Source organism: Stenella coeruleoalba (assembly GCF_951394435.1).
Source record: "Stenella coeruleoalba genome assembly, chromosome: 1".
Lineage (NCBI taxonomy): Eukaryota > Metazoa > Chordata > Mammalia > Artiodactyla > Delphinidae > Stenella > Stenella coeruleoalba.
The window spans coordinates 36,066,033-36,082,436 of NC_137169.1; the positions used below are offsets into that span (position 1 = coordinate 36,066,033).

A 16,404-nucleotide genomic window follows, 5' to 3' on the forward strand; every position below is an offset into this window, starting at 1 on the left:
GGGCTGTGCTCCTCCTAGCTAAAGCCGCTTGTTAATAGGCCCTAGATTCCCTTATCCCCGGGGAAAGGGAGGTAGCAATGAGCCCTCTCCCTCCCTCCACACACACCCCCACCCCACAGATGCCTCCCAGCAGGGCCAGGGAGGAGAGCCATTAGTGTGTGCCTCAGCAGACAATGGGGAGGAGAAGCCTCCAGAGCAAAGGACAACTGCAGCAATTAGAATGCAGGGAGGTTCAGAAGCTATTTAACTGGGTGACCCTGAGGTCGCTGCATCTGACTCCCATCCCTGGATAAATATTGTATGAGAGGGGAGGGGGGCAAGCGAGGGAGCCATCGGAGCGCTGCCTGTCCTTCCACTCCTTTCCCCACCCAACCCGGCTGCCTCCAGACACACACACCAAGAACCTTATTTACAGCCCTGACAGTCAGAGCACTCACTCTGCTAACCAAGAGGGAATGGACAGAGTCGACTCACCCAAAACTGACTGTGGCAATCGAGGAAAAATCCAGGGCTGTCGGGGAAGGGAGCTGAGCCAACACTGAAACACAAGGCTTCCCCCAGATTCTGGGTCCAGTTGGCACAAATACTATCACCCCAAAACCACCAGAAGGCGAAGCTGGTCCCAACTGGCAGCGAGTAAATAAAAAATGGAGCATCCTTCCGCCTTTTGGGGGCACGGTAACGGAAAAACTCCTGGATCTTACCACTACCCAGGTGTTCCTTAGCAAAGACGGGAGTCCTAGCTACCTGCCCAGAGGAAGCGGGAATAGCCACATGCCACTTATCCAGCGGGTCCCTTAGCTGACCTAGTGGGGAAAGGCCACGAGCAGGAAAGTCAGACAGAGCAGCAAGGGGTCAGGGTGGGGGAAGAAGAGGAGAGCGTCTGAGCACAGGCTGCTTCTCAGCCCCCTCGTGCCGCTCCTCCAGTCCTGCTCTAATGCACCCTGACATGCCTCTGAAGACAGAGAGCTGTTTGCAGTCAGCACCGTGATTTGTTAGTAATTATTTCCATGGTGTCACATTGCTGTCACTCTGTTAACAAAGAGACAGGCTGCCTCGGGCTGCCTGCAAGAAAGAATCGCAGAGAAAAAGGCCTGTCAGGCTCCCGGGATTCTCTGGGCTGGCTGGCTTTCTTCCCCAAACCAACATCCTTGCAGGCTTTGGAAGAAACAGTTTTACAGAACTATCAAGTCTGAGGCGTGTCACCCATTAGCCAGGGACGCTGAGAATTTATCCCACCCGCTCACAGGCGCCCTTCCCAAAGGGCGACAGAACTAAGCCCCCAGAGTCCACAGATCATTCAGGCACGGGCCACTGTGCCAGCTGCAGTCTTGAGTTCCCTGGCCTTCACCTTCCAAGACCCCCGTTTCCTGACCCTTCCTCCTCACTGGGGTGTTCACAGCCTCTCATGTGCTCTTAGGAGCCTGAGGATAGAAACCTATTTCAGAAGCAGCCGCCCCACTGGCATGGATGGTGGTTAAGGAGTATACGATGGCAGGGCATCTTCCCTCCTTGAATCTGCCAATCACCGTTCAAGACCAAAGCTGCTCAGGTACCAACACCTCTGTAGCCCCCAGGTGCCTGAGCACCTGTGAGGAGATCCTCTCTGAGCTGCCTGGATCGGGACAGAATCCGCACTAGGAGAGCTGGTGGTTTGCTTTAGCACAAAGTCATGTCTCCATTACCCTGGCTGGGAATTAGAGGACAGATTGGCAAGCGCTGACAAAACAGAGGTCACTCACCTTACAGGCATGGAAAGTTGGAGATTAATTCTCTCCTCTCACAGAGGGAATCAGACTCCTGGATAGTGGAAGGAAGGACCAATCTTGAAAAACCCTTTCACTGCCAAGCAGCAGCAGCAGCAGAGAAGGGAGACGAAAGCCCAAGAAAGCCCTGGAGAGGCCCTGTCAAGGTGGCAAGAGCCACTGCCACCAAGCTCCTACAAAATCCCAGGAGACAGAGGAGCCTAGGCAAGACTAAGATTCTTCTGGTATCAGGGTCCAAAAGACAGAGGGCAGGGCTGGTTGCATGCACTGAAATGTAAACCCCACGAAGACAGGATATTTTGGAAGTTTTATCTCTTTGTTCACTGCTCAATTCTCAATACCTGGGACAGTGTAAAACATATAACGGGCATTCAATAAACATCTGCTGAAAGAATAAATAAAATGGGTCACTAGGGCTCAAAGGCCACTTCCACAGGCCTGGGGTCAGCCTCCCTCTATCACAGGGGTTTAGAAAAGAGGGAGGCTAGTGCAGATTCCACAAGAGACAGGGAAGACCATATGTCTGAAGGACTGGAATTAGGGTTTAAAGGATGAGGGAAATTAGGACAAGCTGATAGGTCTAGGGAGATGCTCGTATCAGATTGAATATTCACATACTTATTCGACAAACATAAACTGAAAGACTAAAGAAGGTATGTAGTCCAACAGAAAGGGAACACATAAACTGCAGTACAGTAATACAGTGGAATCCTACCCAGCAATAAAAAGGCTGAACTACCGATACATACAAGAAAACGGATGAATCTCTCATATGCTATGTTGAGCAAAGGAAGTCCGACTCAAAAGAGTACATCTTGTTTGATTCCATTTATACGAAAGTTAGTAAGAGGCAAATGATCCAAAAGTAACAGAAGTCAGAGTAGTGGTTACCTGGCAGAAGGAGGGCATTACTGACTGGGAAAGGGCACAAGGGAACTTCCTGGGATGACGGAAAAGGTTCTTCGTCTTGATCTGGGTGGTGATCACACAGGTGTATCCTTGTATAACAATATACTGAGCTGTCCATTTCTCGTTTGTATACTGTATGCACCCTACTGCACCTATTTCATACCTCCATTTCGAAAAAGATAAATTTGTTGAAAAAGCTGGGTCTCAAGAGTCACACAAAGAATGTTCAAAAGAAACACAAAAATATCTCACCCAAAGGAAAATAGTTTCCAGCATCAACAGGGGCTCTTTCTCCCTGGAGTTCAGGACACAAACCCTCCAGCCTTCACTCTCTATTTGCCAGAGGAAAGAGAAGCCCAAACAAATGGCCAAGGCCTGGGAAGGTCCAAAAATGTTCAAAACACAAAGCAGTGCAGCCCGAGTCTTAGGTGGAGGACATCATGACCTGGCGGGAGGCCGCATGTGGCCTCTACTCCAGACCACGTGAGCTCCAGGGAAGCAGAGCTGGCGCCCCTGGGCAAGCCATGCCCTGCTGGTTCTGAGGCTCTCTGAAGCAGCCTGTCAGATTCTCCCATGCAGCGTAGAACCAGACTTCCAGACACTGCCCAGAAGAGCCACAAACATAAAACCAATTTGTCTTCCTGACAAGCCAGGTGGAGACTGGCTGAGCTACCCCAACTCTGGGCGATGGTCAAGGTCCGATTGCCTACAGCCCCTCCTGCCAGCAAGGAAGAGGCAGTGAGAGCCTCATGGATGGTCAAGGGGCACTCCACCTATCAGACCGGGGACCAGAAACCAGGCGGCAACACTCACCTCAGGACCAATTAAACAGTAAAGAGCCATCTAGTGAGCATCTCCACAGCAGGCTGAAGCAGGAGGCTCCCACCACCATAAACATCTCAACGCCTGGTCAGTCACTACATAAACATCTCCATCTTTTATCAGGGTTTTAACTGAGCAAAACTTCCATCCCAGGGATTCCTATAATCACTAAAGTGCTTTAGACCCTCTGACACCTTCCAGGGGGTGAGGAGATGAGGCTGCCACTGGGGCCCCACCCTTCAGCCTAGAAACGTCCAGAAAGTGGAACACCAGAGGCTCTGTCTGCCTGTGACGGCCCGTGCTCGCAGACCCGACGACAGGACTTCTCTCTCCCCGAGTGCCCCTGCAGGCCCAAGGTCGTCCCAGGGCACACCAACTTCCCCGGACTCAGGCTCTGAAGGAAGGCCTCAGGCTGCGCCACCCACTGACCTGCAGCTCCAGGACCGCATGGAGAAGAGCAGGAAGGGAGCGCAGACCGGGAGCCGGGAGCCAGGAGCCTGCTCGGGCTCCAAAGAAGCCTGCTCTTGCCCTGAGGCCTGCCCAAAGGAAATGGACAATCCCCAGCCAGGCCTGCCATCGGGCGCCCCTTTCCCGCCAGGTCCAGGCCCCAGGACAGGTGTAGGAGGGGGCCCTCCCGCATCTGCGAGGAGGCTGACCCCAGAGGCCGTGAGCTCTCAGGTGGAGGCGGGGCACCCCTCGCTCCTCTGCGCCCAGGAACTCGGGGCCCAAGGAGCTGTCAGGCTAACGAGGCTACCCCACCACCGCTCCATCTGAGCGTGGCAGGCTGTGCCGCACCACTGGCTTCAGGTGGCTCTCCTTTAATTAATGGCATCCCAGGCTCTGCAGGGAGCTTCACCCCACAATGAATGGCCCTCTCTCATTAGAGGCAGGCCTGCCATGATGTATTCAGGGCGAGGGCCAGGACTCATTTCCCTGTCTGTGGGTTGGGGATGGGAGGGAGGGGAGAGGCAGCAGGGAGAGATTTATATCGAGTGACTTGGATTAGCTGCAGCTGAAACATGACCCCATCAACGCAAGCTGCCTTCTTGGGGCTAACCCCATGTACCTCTGCTGACGAGAGGGCTCTAGGGAAGCTGAAGGGAGGGCAGAAGGTCTGGTTCTCGTTCTCTCTGGGCTTAGGCTGCAGCTCAAAGGCCCAGAATTCCTATACAACCTCCAGAACCCTCTCCCCACCCCGCCCGCACACACTTTGTGTGCACTGGGAGCCTGCCCTGACTCTGAGCTGATCTCGTCCACTGAGAGCCTCTTCATGGCCAGGAAGCTGACCCACTGGCCTCACAGCTATGGGACCAAGGCCCTGACCATGGCAGACAGCTGTTTCTCCTGCTTTCTGTAGGAAATACCCTGACTCCCTACCTCAGAGGAGGACTCCACAACATGGTAAGGCCCCGTGCCTGCTGCTGTGTGCGCAGGATGCCACGGGACATCTCAGACCTCAGGCTACCCAGCGCTAGGTAAAACGCAGGCATCAGTCTGACATGGAAACATGCTGGCAGCCATCACCTCACTGTGGTCATCCATTAGGCTGAACCCTACGTCCAGGGTGGGGAGATCCTGTGCAATATGACTCTCCTTCCCTCCCCCTGGCGCCACTTCACAGGGTTCATCAGACCGTGCAGGGTGGTCTGGGGTCTTCAAGGCAAAAAGGAAAGTGCAGCCTTCAGTGGTCCACGTTTCCAATGTACTTCTCACAGACCTGGAAAGAAGGCCACCCTGAACTCCGCTAAACACACAAGTGGTTTTAGGCCACAGAGCTGGGTAGGTTCAGGCTGGCAGCAAAGAGCACACAGGCCTACAAACTCCCCCTGCAAATCCCACTAAACTTGATGTTCAGTTTTGCTTGTGCTTGGGAGAAGAATCCTACTCAGAGCCTGCCCTCTTTCCATCCTCAGCCCTCTTAGAACGCCAATTCACTAAGAGAGCTGGAGGGTGGGCCCTCACCTGCTGCTGCCAGCTAGTCAGAAGGTTGCTTTGAAGGCCTGCTGTGTCCCGAGGAGGCCAGGGCAGAATGCTTACCATCTGTACACACTGGCTCCATGTCACCCACACTTCTCCCGGTCCTCGTGGTGGAGCATTCATGTACCCTTCCTTCCCTACTCAGAAAGAGATGTAGCTCAGTTCTGCTTTGCTAAGCCCTATTTGGCAATGTGTCTAAACACATGCAAACTTAATTAGTTCAGGAGGGGAGCCCAAGCGCTTGCAATGACAGATAAAAGTATCAGGAAATGAGACAAGTCAGGACTGCCAGGGAGTTCTTACTCAAGCCCCTTCCCCCAGCAGGCTGCTAATCAACGGTGATACAGCTCAGTGCTGAGACCAACTGGCAAACCCATGGACATGAGACGCGTTTTCATGAGCTTAAAGACATGACGAGATGCCCCCACGTGCTTCCAAACATACTACAGGACAGAGGTGTCCAAAGTGATATTGGCAGTGGTTTCCTTAAAACAGATCTGAGGATTCATTCATCTGTAGCTCAGCAAAGAGGCTCTCAGACAGCCCCAAGTCATTCCCCACCACACCTCCTGGCCAACCACGTCCCGAAAGCAAAATGATCGTAACAGTCCAGACCTGCGCCAACACCAGACCAGGTACCAGAAGCCGAGGGTGTCAGAGAACATCCCGAGGCTCTGCCACTCAGTTGCGAACAAAGGAGAGGAGGAAGGGCGTTCCCACCAACCGCAAAGCCATGGGCCATGAAGGAAGACAGAAGCAGACGGTCAGATGGCAGAGCGGTCAAACGCACGGCTTCTAGAGTTCAAATCCCTGCCACAAATTGGTTGTGTGCCCTCGACAAATTACTTACCTCTCTGGGCCCCAGTTTCCTCATTTGTTAAAATAAAAAGTTACAAAAATAATTTTTTTCATTCGATTGTAGTAAGGTTTAAATGAGATTAATGTATAAATAGCACAGCAGGACTCCTGGGACGTGGTAAGTGCTCAGTAAGGGCTGGCTATCTTTATTACCTGACGTAACTTTCCCAGAGCAGTCCCAGCCCTCAGTCCTGGCGGCACAAATGTCTCAGAGAAAGCCCTTCACACTGCACCTAGGACCAAACTCCTCCTCCCTCGCCCAGGCCCCCCTACGCCATCTCACCCAGTACCCACCGTGGAGGGCCCAACACCCAGTGCTGGCAGGGGCAACCCAGGAGCTTCTTGGCACTAGCAGAATGGTCCTCTAACCCCTCACACTCAGGCTGGTGCAGGAGGGCCCGAGGTTTCCTCTTCCATTCCGTTCTCCCTGAACCTACCCACTATGGCCCTCTGCCATTCTTCCTGAGCAGGGTATTCCACAGGCCCACTCCATAACTTAGTTGTCATTTATTCAACACACATTTATTGAACAACTACTACATGTCAAGCATTGTCCTAGGGTTGTAATGGTGCCCGCAATCTAGGGAAAGAGACAGACAAGTTGAGGCAGCTACAGCACACTTTCATGTATCAATAAGCACATGTGCTCCAAGAACACACAGGAAGGCACCTGGAGAAAGCTGTTAGGAGGGATCCTTAGGAATCGGCCAGTTAGAGCACCTGGCTGGGGTGGGGACTGAATACATAGAGAGCATCAAGAGATGAGGCAAGAGAAATAAACAAGAGCCTTGAAAGCTCCAATAAACAGTGTGACTTTGCCTGGAGGGCAAGGGGAAGCCTTGAAGGCTGCTAAGCTGGTGTGATGTAATCTGCTACGATTAGGAGAAAGGAACAGAAGCAGCAAGACAGTCAGAGAGACCAGTGAGAAAGAAGACTTTTGTAGGAATCCAAGAAGAATATGGTGACCTGAGCTAGGGCAGTGGTAGTGGGTTTGGAAAGAAGGCAACGACTCTGAGAAACCTCTGGGACAAAGGATCAATAGGATTTGGCAATTAATTTGTTATGGCTAAAGGGAGGAACCAAGGGTGATTCTCAGGTTTCTGACATAACTACTGAGTAGATGGTACCAGTCAATCATTATTTAAGAGAATGGTGGAGGACAACGTGTTGGGAGAAAAGTAACACCTGAGCTTTAAGGGGTCGGTGTATATCTAGGTAAGAGAGAGAACGGGGGCTGGATATGAAGGCTTGGAGTTCAGATGGCAGATGGAGCCGATTCCTTTTCTCCAGTGGGATCACTGCTGCCATGTCAGTTCCCACTTCTCAGATGGAGGAAAAATGAGAAGACAGCATACAGAGGATAACTGAAGCTGGGGAATAGATTAGATCACCCTGATAAGTGTGAGTGTGTCAAATAAAAAGAAAAGACAGCTAGGAGAGAGGTCAAAGAAATACCAATATTTAAGAAACACCAAATTTAAGAAAAAAGGAAAGAAGAATCTGCCAAAAGGACTGTGAAGGAAAAGTCAGAGAAACAGGAGACATAAGTAGAAATGAAGAGTGCTTCAAGAAGGATGAAGTGGGGTCAGCTTTGCTGAATGATGCCAAGAGGGCCCAGACTGACCCCCATCAAGCATGTCACTGGCTCAGCATTTCAGCCTTCATCTACACGCCCCACGAGACAGTCCCTGCCCCACAGTGCTCCCCAGGTGGGCGCTTCCACCGCCATGGGACTTCACTCCAGGTGACAGCAGTCTCTGCTCTTCCACAGTCTTGCCTGCGTGACCCTCAGTAGTCCCCATTGAGTGCATGCCCCCAAATGAAGCAGTCAGTAGGGTAACATGAGCAAGTGTCTTTTTTTTTTTTTCAATCAGAGACATCATGTTTGTTTGTACTTGAAACAACAAGAAGGGAAACCTATGCAGTCTAGAAAGGGTTCAGTCATCTGAAAAAAAAAAAAAGAGTGTGAATTCAGGTGTGACTTTCACACAGATGCTTCCACCTGCCTCCTGATTGGTCTTCTTCATGATGAATGAAGAACAAAATAACACAAAAAACTTCATGTCAGAGTATTGAAGTAATTGGAATAGATCTCATTTCCTTTGGCTGGACAGCATAGTATTAAGTGCTTTCCCCCAACTGGCACTCTAATAAATTATCATTCTTTTTTCAGAAAGCTTCCTACCCAGGTGGCTGAGTTTTTTGTTGCAAAATTAGTTCAGATGGTCTCACACAAAATAATGTTAAATGCTGAGCAAGTATCTCTTGATCTCCAGACTTTCACCAACAGAGGGGTGTAGTGTGCACACCTCACAAGGAAAGCAAGGAAAACAACTCAAGTCAAATGCCAGGCCCGCATTCACACAGTCGACCTCCAATGGCAGGAAAACTCGCTATTCCAAAGCTGAGGGGGAGGGGGAGGAGGACTCTCTCAGCAGACCTTGAGCAGACCCCTGGGCCCTGCCTCCCCACAGCGGTGTCTGCTGATCCTGCCCCTCTCCTCCAGAGGGCCCCCTCCCAGACGGCACCGAGCACCAGGTCCACCCTCATATCAGCTCTTCCTTGTCCCCCACTCCCAGCCCACACCCCAGTCCTCCTGATCTCAGACCCACAGGCCACTGGAAAAGCCTTTGGTCTAGCTTCTCAGCTACCTGTGCTATTCAGCTGGTAAACACAGGTCTCCAAGCTACAGGTGAAAAGCTGAGTTCCTCAAGGGCAGCACCTGTGCCGGTGTCACTCCTCACTCTGCATCCGCCCTATCCTCCCACCATGCCGAAGGTGGAAGCCCTTCACAGAGACAATACAGAGAGCCTGGGTACGTGGAAAGAGAGAAAATTGGTGAAAGAACGCTAAACTCTACAAGGAGCTTCACGAAACACCAGGTAAGGCAAAGGAAAGGTAGGTCAGGTAGGAAAGGCAAGCTGACCAAGAGCCAAAACCACGAGTGTCGTTTCTTAAACAGGTTTAGAAGGAAAATTAAATCTGCACCCCCTAAATTAAAACCCACCGTAGCGGGATCTGTGATGATAGCATCAAAGCCCACGTAAACCGGAGTGTCAACCCATTCAGACTGACCAAAGATGGACACAAAACAATTTTGTCAGGATGGGAGCAGATTTCTTTTCTCCAGTGGGATTTCCGCTGCCACTTCAGTCCCCATTTCTCAGTGCCTCACTAATCAGGCCCTCTCCAACAAAACTGATGTGGAAAAAATAAAAGTGATGTGAAGCTGGTTGGAGGGAGAGGGGGGCTGGGAGAGAGGGGAAGGACAGCAACGAGAGGGAACCATGGCTCTGAGAGACTTGAGTGGGAAATGAAAATATTTGCCGAGTTCCTTAGACTTAGTTAAATCTGAAAATGGATGTCAAAATAAGAAGTGAGCCACATACTAACAAGTTGTGGGTGTCAGTTTAACACCACCCTTGTCGGGCTCATCAGCAGGCTTTACCAGGCGTGTGAGAAAGTGGCTGTTCTGACGACAGCCATCTGACGAGAGGCTCCAGGAACATGGAAAAGCTGTGCACCGTCACGCAGCACTACTTAGATTTCCTCTCTGGCTGTTTTTATTTTGTTACACATTTAATTAAGAGGCTTCCCAGCAGTTATGTGGGGTCCTGCTTCTAAAAGGCAGGCACAGAGGTCTCCTCCCCCAGCCACCTGCCACCTGCCACCTCCCTGCTCACTGGCTTTCAGAGCTTCACTGGCCTTCCCGAGCCAGACCCAAACCAGCCACCAAAGTCCGCCAGAATCATCTCTCTTGGAAGCTATGTGGCCTCAAGAATTCAATTCTGCCTACCTCTGAGTCTGCCAATTTGAGCCTCAGTTTTTAATTGTGCTTTGTTTTTTTCATCTATAAAAGGGAGACACCACCTCCTACCCGAGAAGGCAGTTAGGAGGACTGAGTGAAATATAGTATGTGCTCATTAACATCTGATTTCCTTTCATGTGTGATTTGATTCCCCAACCCTATCCCTCTTCTTGATTACGCCAGTTCTCATGAAGATGCAAAGCAGCCTCCCGAGTCACCAAAATCTGTCCAGGGCCTACCGTGCCAAGGCCTGAACCGGTGCTGTAGGCCAGCACAGGCCAGACCCAAGGAAGATGGCATCTCCTCTCCTTCTCATGCAGAAACCAACCAGATGGTCCCCAACATCACGCACAGGAAAGCTTTCATGTACACGTACAAGTACACACCACTCACAGCCATCACAGAAGATGCTGAAACTGGGTGTTTGGGACACTAACACATCAAAGAGAGAAAGCCACTGGGAGAGTGGGAGTCTCAGAAGGCTACCTGGAGAAACTGGGCCTCTGGTCTGGGCCACATGAGCCCCAGAACTCTGGGTGTCAGCCTGAGCCCCGCCTCACCCCAGACAGCTTCTCCTGTGCTGGAGCTCCTCGTAAGCCCCTTCCCACTTCGAGCGCTCAAAGCTGCCCAGGATGCCGTAAAAGAGCAACAACAGCCTTCCTCCTCCTCACCTTCTCCGCGGAACCCTCCCCCGACTCAGCTCTGCCTCCAGGCCCAGCCATTGTAATTTCCCTGACAACGAGCGTCAACGGGAGCTCCGGAGCCTGTGGTGTGCAGTCAGCATGCACACGACCTAAGGGCTGAGGGAGACAGGTGCACAGGCGCTTATGTGATCCAGGCCTGCCCTTCCTCCCGCCTCACCTAGAGGGTTGGGTCCAATAGCAGGCTGACAGCCACCTGGGTGCAGAACTTCACCTCAATGCCCAGCATCCAAAAGGCATAAAAAGGATCTTGGTGAGAAAGTAATGCCTGAATTTGTAGGAAATGTCACTCTAGAGCCACGACTCCCCACCCCGGCCAATACCCTACCCTATGTTCAAAAGCTCACACACACTCACACACACACACACACACACACACACACACACACACACAGAGTGCTTGCTGCCACCTTCAGTCACAAAGAACACAGAGGTATCGATTCTATCAATCCTCAGCAAACAGTGCCCCACTACCTCCACCCCGCTTTAGTTCCTTGGGGGCTCTCTGAAGCCAGGTATCCAGGAGGACAGCCAAGAGGCAGAAGTGTCAACCCAGCAGAGGAACCAGTTCTGTCTTCCATAACTGGGGCAGGATCAGGAGACAAAGGAGAAAAAGCAGTGGCGACAAAGGAGGAAAGAGGAGGCTGGTGACCTGGGCAGCTTCCTAGAAGCATCCCTGTCTCATCCTCATAATGGGCTCTCCGTGGGACCGTCAGGGCCTCGTATCCCAGATAACAGCCTAGCCTAGTATAATGGTTAAGAGAATGGACCCTGGAGCCAGGTTGCCTGCGTTTGAATTCTGGCTCTGTGTGTTCTTGGGCAAGTTACTTAACTTCTCTGTGCCTTAAGGTCTTCATCTATAAAATAAGAATAACAAGAATCCCTAGGGTTAGTAAATGACTTACTATTTCCAAAGCATTTAGAACAGTAAATACTATGTATTTGGTTTAGAAGAAAATTTAAGACCCTCTTTTACCTCCTTCTTTTCAGGGCAATAACAAGTAGCTCCACAACAGGATGGGCTGCCCTGGCAAAAGCAAGAAGGCAACAGCAGTACTAGCAGTACTAGCAGTACTAGCAGGGTACTTGGCCTGTCCACTCCTGGTTCTAGAGGCAGAAGGCAGGGCTCTCAGCCCTTGTCTTGCCCTGCTGACCCCAAAATCCAGGGACTCCCCGACCCAGGTGCCCTGAGGCTTGGACATCTGAGCCTGAGAAAGGCAAAACCTGGTCCCGCAGATTCCAAGCCCTGCCAGCAAAGGAGTCCTGCTCATACTCACATGACTTTTAAGTCCCAGTCTCCACAGGTGACAAAAATTGACTTGACGTTTGGATCTAAGAGGCCTTCCTTCGCCATCCACTCATCGACCCTCTGAAAAGTACACAACAAGAACAGATGAGATTTTCCTTTTTTTTTCCCTGAGTCTGTGAAGAGCCACACAGTGAAACGCAGATAAGCTGCTTGTAATCAGAGCAGGAGAAAATTGTAATCTTATCCCTCCACTCTGGGGTCTCTGTCTTGACTCAGAACTTTGGAGGCCCTTGCAGGACAATCCCTGCAGGCAGATCCCACAAGCCCAAGTGGTGGGGGGCAGGGGCCCCTCCACTCCCCCGGTGCCTGGCAGCCCACCCTGGACAGGATAAGGACAGATCCCAGTAGGTCAGTCCACATACCTTTGGTCCTCAAACAAAGGCACAGCCTAGCACACTCACAGGCTGTCCTGGGCCACGAGAACAGGCTGGGAGGAGGCCCCATGCAGGGAACTCCAATCCATAGGTTCATTCGCTCATTTATTCATTCCAGCCTCCCACCAAATGTCTACTAACCAAATTTATTAATTTGGTTATTCCCCAAATGAAGGTGAAGTTAATTTTCACCATGAGTCTAGCAGAAGCGGCTCCTCTGCCGGGCTATAGACCCATCTTGACAACTGGGATAGCACTGCCTGCTCCAGTCGCTAGAAGCTCATAAACTGGCCCCAGACTTTGTATTTCTCCTCTCCTGGTTGGGGATTCAAATTCAGCGGAATCTTCTGAAGGCTGAGCTCAATTCCTAGACAGGGAAAGAAACTAATCCTAAACACACTTTAAGTCTTTCTTCCCCTTCATCCGTTTGATCCATTTTATTATTTGCCTCACACTGGAAGTACAAATACTAAAATCAGTATATACCGAGAAAATTATCATAAAGAATTCATGAAGCATTGCCTATTTTTCAGAAGATCCTAGGCATGGGGCAAGAGTGCGGCAGATCACACTGCCGTTCCACTCACACAGGAGAATTATTTTTAAAGGCTATATTGTGTAGTCGTTAGAAACGTGGGATTGAAAGTCAGACACATCTGGGTTCTAACCTTGGCTCTTCCATATCCTGGCTGTGTCACTGATGGGAAGTCATTTAAAAGTCATATAACCCCTCTGAACTTCAGTTTCCGTCATCTATAAAACGAGGTAGGATGACTAACCTTACAGGGTTGTTTTGAGAATTATATGTGATAATGTATTAAGTGCCTACCTAAAAATAGACAGTAGGCTGGGAAGGGGAGAAAGACAGATCATCTTAATACAATATAATAGAGGCAGCAATGGAGAAGTACCCAGGATGCCATCAGACCAAGAAGAGGCAGAGGCTACCCTCACCTTTTACAGGGAAAGGAGTCAGAAAGGCTTCATAAAGATGACTGAACTAAGGGCTTGATGACAAAACTAAGAGTTTGCTTGACAGCACGGAACACAGGAAAGGACACTCCAGGCAGAGGCAAAGGCTTAGGCACAGACATTTTGTATCTGATTAGCAACTGTCTGTTTAATGTCTGCCTTCCCCACCATACTATCAGCATCACAAAGGCAGGGACTCTTAGCTGTCTTATTCACCGTCTTAATCCCTAACCCAGCACAGTGTCTTCTTGATTAAAATGTGAGTAAGAAATAATGTGACTGGAGTCCGCTGTGATTGAAAGGTAGGGCAGGAACTGAGGCTGGGGGACTAGGTTAGGCCAGATTGTGAAGGGCCTTGTGTGCCCAGCAGGTAATGGAGAGCCTATGGTAATCCTGGGCTCCCTGGAACCGCAGAGATTTGGGAGGCCTGACCCATGCCGAAGCAGTCCTGGAAAAGGGCCAAGGATCCCATCTAGGTCCACGACCACAGCAGCCCTATCTCCTGGGACATCAGGGCCACTCCTCAGTACCGGACTCTGCAGACCCTCTTCACACCAGAGAATCCTCCTCAGCCCAAGGGTCTCCCCAGCAGCTAAATTCTGGACCTTCCACTGCTGAATGGTTTGTCTCCCCAGTCACTCTGGCCCAAACCCTTGCACGACACACACACACATGCACACACACATGCATCCTTTCCCCAGGGTCACCTAAAGAAAATAAGGCAGACTTTACATAAGAAAAGAGGTAAGGCAAACCTGAAGGTCCCTAAGTCAGCTAATCTCGTTCCAGTTCACTGGCCTTAAATCCCCAAGGTAAGTGCCCCACCTGCTAGGGGGCTCCCCAACGCCCCAATTCCTGCAAGTGGTCCTGGAAAAGAGAGCAGGACAGGACAGGACAGGACAGGACTGTCAGGAGGAAATGCCCAGCAAGACCAGGGCTTCACCATGAGAAGCACTTACTGCTCCTCCGAAGCTTAGGGCCGAGGCCATTCACTCATGCAGCAGATATTTAGTGAGCAGCTTCTGCTACGAGCCTGTCCAGGAAAGTGATGCTTTTGTAATCAGGCCTGTCCTTTTCCTTCCCTTCCTGTTTGAATGGATAAACGGTTGGAGGGACCACCAAGACAAGCCCCAATCAGCCAGCCCTCCTGGCTATTGAAGGTCTAGAGGAATGCAGACTGAGCCCTGCTTAGAACAAATGTGTCAGGCAAACATCTAACTGGCCATCTGCTCAGGGCCTTGCTTAGGACAAGAACTAACTCTTCAGCTCTATAACCAACTCAAGGCTAATGGGAAAGAGTAGAGCCCAGTCTGGTCTCCTTGTCCTCCCGGAGACTTCCTATCTAAGCCAATGCCAGGAATCTCCCCCTCTTCACCCCCAAAGTATGCTGAAATAGCAGAAAGTAGCTTCCTGGGTGAGACTCAGAATCCTCTGAGCATCCTGATCCAGAGCTGGCCTGGGGTCAGCAGGAGGAAGCCTTCTGAAGAACAATCTCCCCCTCGACCAGCGCCACTGTGGAGAAAACTCCATAACCTCGACAGCGCTGGTTTGGTGCTGGCCCAGAATAAGCATCTTCCTCCCGGGATCCCAGCCAGAGACACTCCAGGGAAAAGCTGCCTGCCCCCTTAGCCTTGCTCTGGGATGCTGGCTGGGAGATAGGGAAGGAAGGGTCCCCTCTTTCTCCTTGAGTCTGGGGCTGGAGGGAGCAGTCCAGGCTGAGGATCCCCCTTAGTCATAGGGTGAATCTCCCCACCCAAAAAAGAGGGTCAGCGGGGCTGGGAGACACCTCAGAGCCCATCTTCTCCCAACCCCACAAGAGCCTGACCAGCCACAGAGCCTGGGCCTGCACACTCCCTGGGACAGGGAACGCACTTGGCCACTGGGTGAGCCTAGACCTCTCTCTCTGGCCCTAGTTCCATCCTGAGGAGCCCCAGGAAATTCAGTCTGCATTTCTCTCTCCCATGGGACAGGCCTCTAGGCTCAAGAAAGAGCTCTTCCTCCCTCTCCAGCACCCTGCTCCCTCCAGGTGGACTACCTCCGAGGCAGATGTGCTCTGCTATCCTCCCAGACACTCTGCTCTCTCCTGTGATACAGGGGCTGAGCTTTGGCTTTATTGCTCTTAAAGATAAATAAAGCACCTAAGGAGACCCACAGGCTTTTTCTCGTCTCTTCTCCCGCTAGAGAAGGGAGTGGGAGGGGGACCTTTCTCCCTCTCTGAAAACCCCAGGCCCGCGGGGGTGGGAGATGAGCTGAGGCCAAGCACCGCTTCCTGACTCCCTCAGGCTGGAGCACAAGCAGCAGCGTCTTAACCTTTTCCAGCTCCCGGAGGAGAACATCCCAGAAGTGTGGTCTCTGCCAAGGGTTCTAAAGCCTTTAATTTGATTTTCCTCACATAGGCAATTGTTGTAATTATTCTGATTAGGAATCATTACCCAGCGCAGCCTCTGCACCCCTGACAGGCACGATGCATCCAGCGGCAAGCTGCAGTGGGGCAGGCGGGCCGGCCGCACCTCCTGGAGGAGCTGACAGCAAACAAAAGCCATCGATGGGGAGTTCTGCGTGAGTTAATGAAGTGCTCACATGCCACAGGAAGCCAACACTAAAGCTAAACAAAAACACCTCCAGTCCCCGGGGCCAGCCCGCAGTGCTGCAGCTTGGCTCCCCTACTCCCAGCCGCCCAGCGCGGGCTGCCCGAGCCGCCGGAGCCGCCAGACAGCACAGCCACAGGCCGGGAGCTGGAGGGGCCTCCACCAACCCCCGGTGGCACTCGGACATCTCCGTCAGTAACCCTGACGGGAACAGCTGGAGATGACAGATCAATGGTTCAATACTCTCAACAGCATGTCACTGATGTGACAGCAAATGTTATTCTAATCAAGCCATAATCATAGTCAAATTACAGGGCTAT

At 51.5% G+C, this 16,404-nt stretch overlaps 1 protein-coding gene across 5 annotated transcripts in view; it reads right to left on the bottom strand.

Annotated features, from left to right (window-relative positions):
• Positions 1-16,404, bottom strand: part of ERI3 (ERI1 exoribonuclease family member 3) — a 129,283-nt gene that overhangs the window by 72,955 nt on the left and 39,924 nt on the right. For 3 of the 5 annotated variants that reach the window (XM_079901631.1, XM_079901629.1, XM_079901632.1), the window contains 2 exons: positions 15,929-16,018; positions 12,119-12,210 (listed from right to left, as the gene is read on the bottom strand). In XM_079901631.1, the coding sequence (XP_079757757.1) occupies positions 12,119-12,210; positions 15,929-16,018 (182 nt within the window). The remainder of the gene's footprint in view (positions 1-12,118; positions 12,211-15,928; positions 16,019-16,404) is intronic. The other 2 variants (XM_079901630.1, XM_079901633.1) reach the window with 1 other exon arrangement.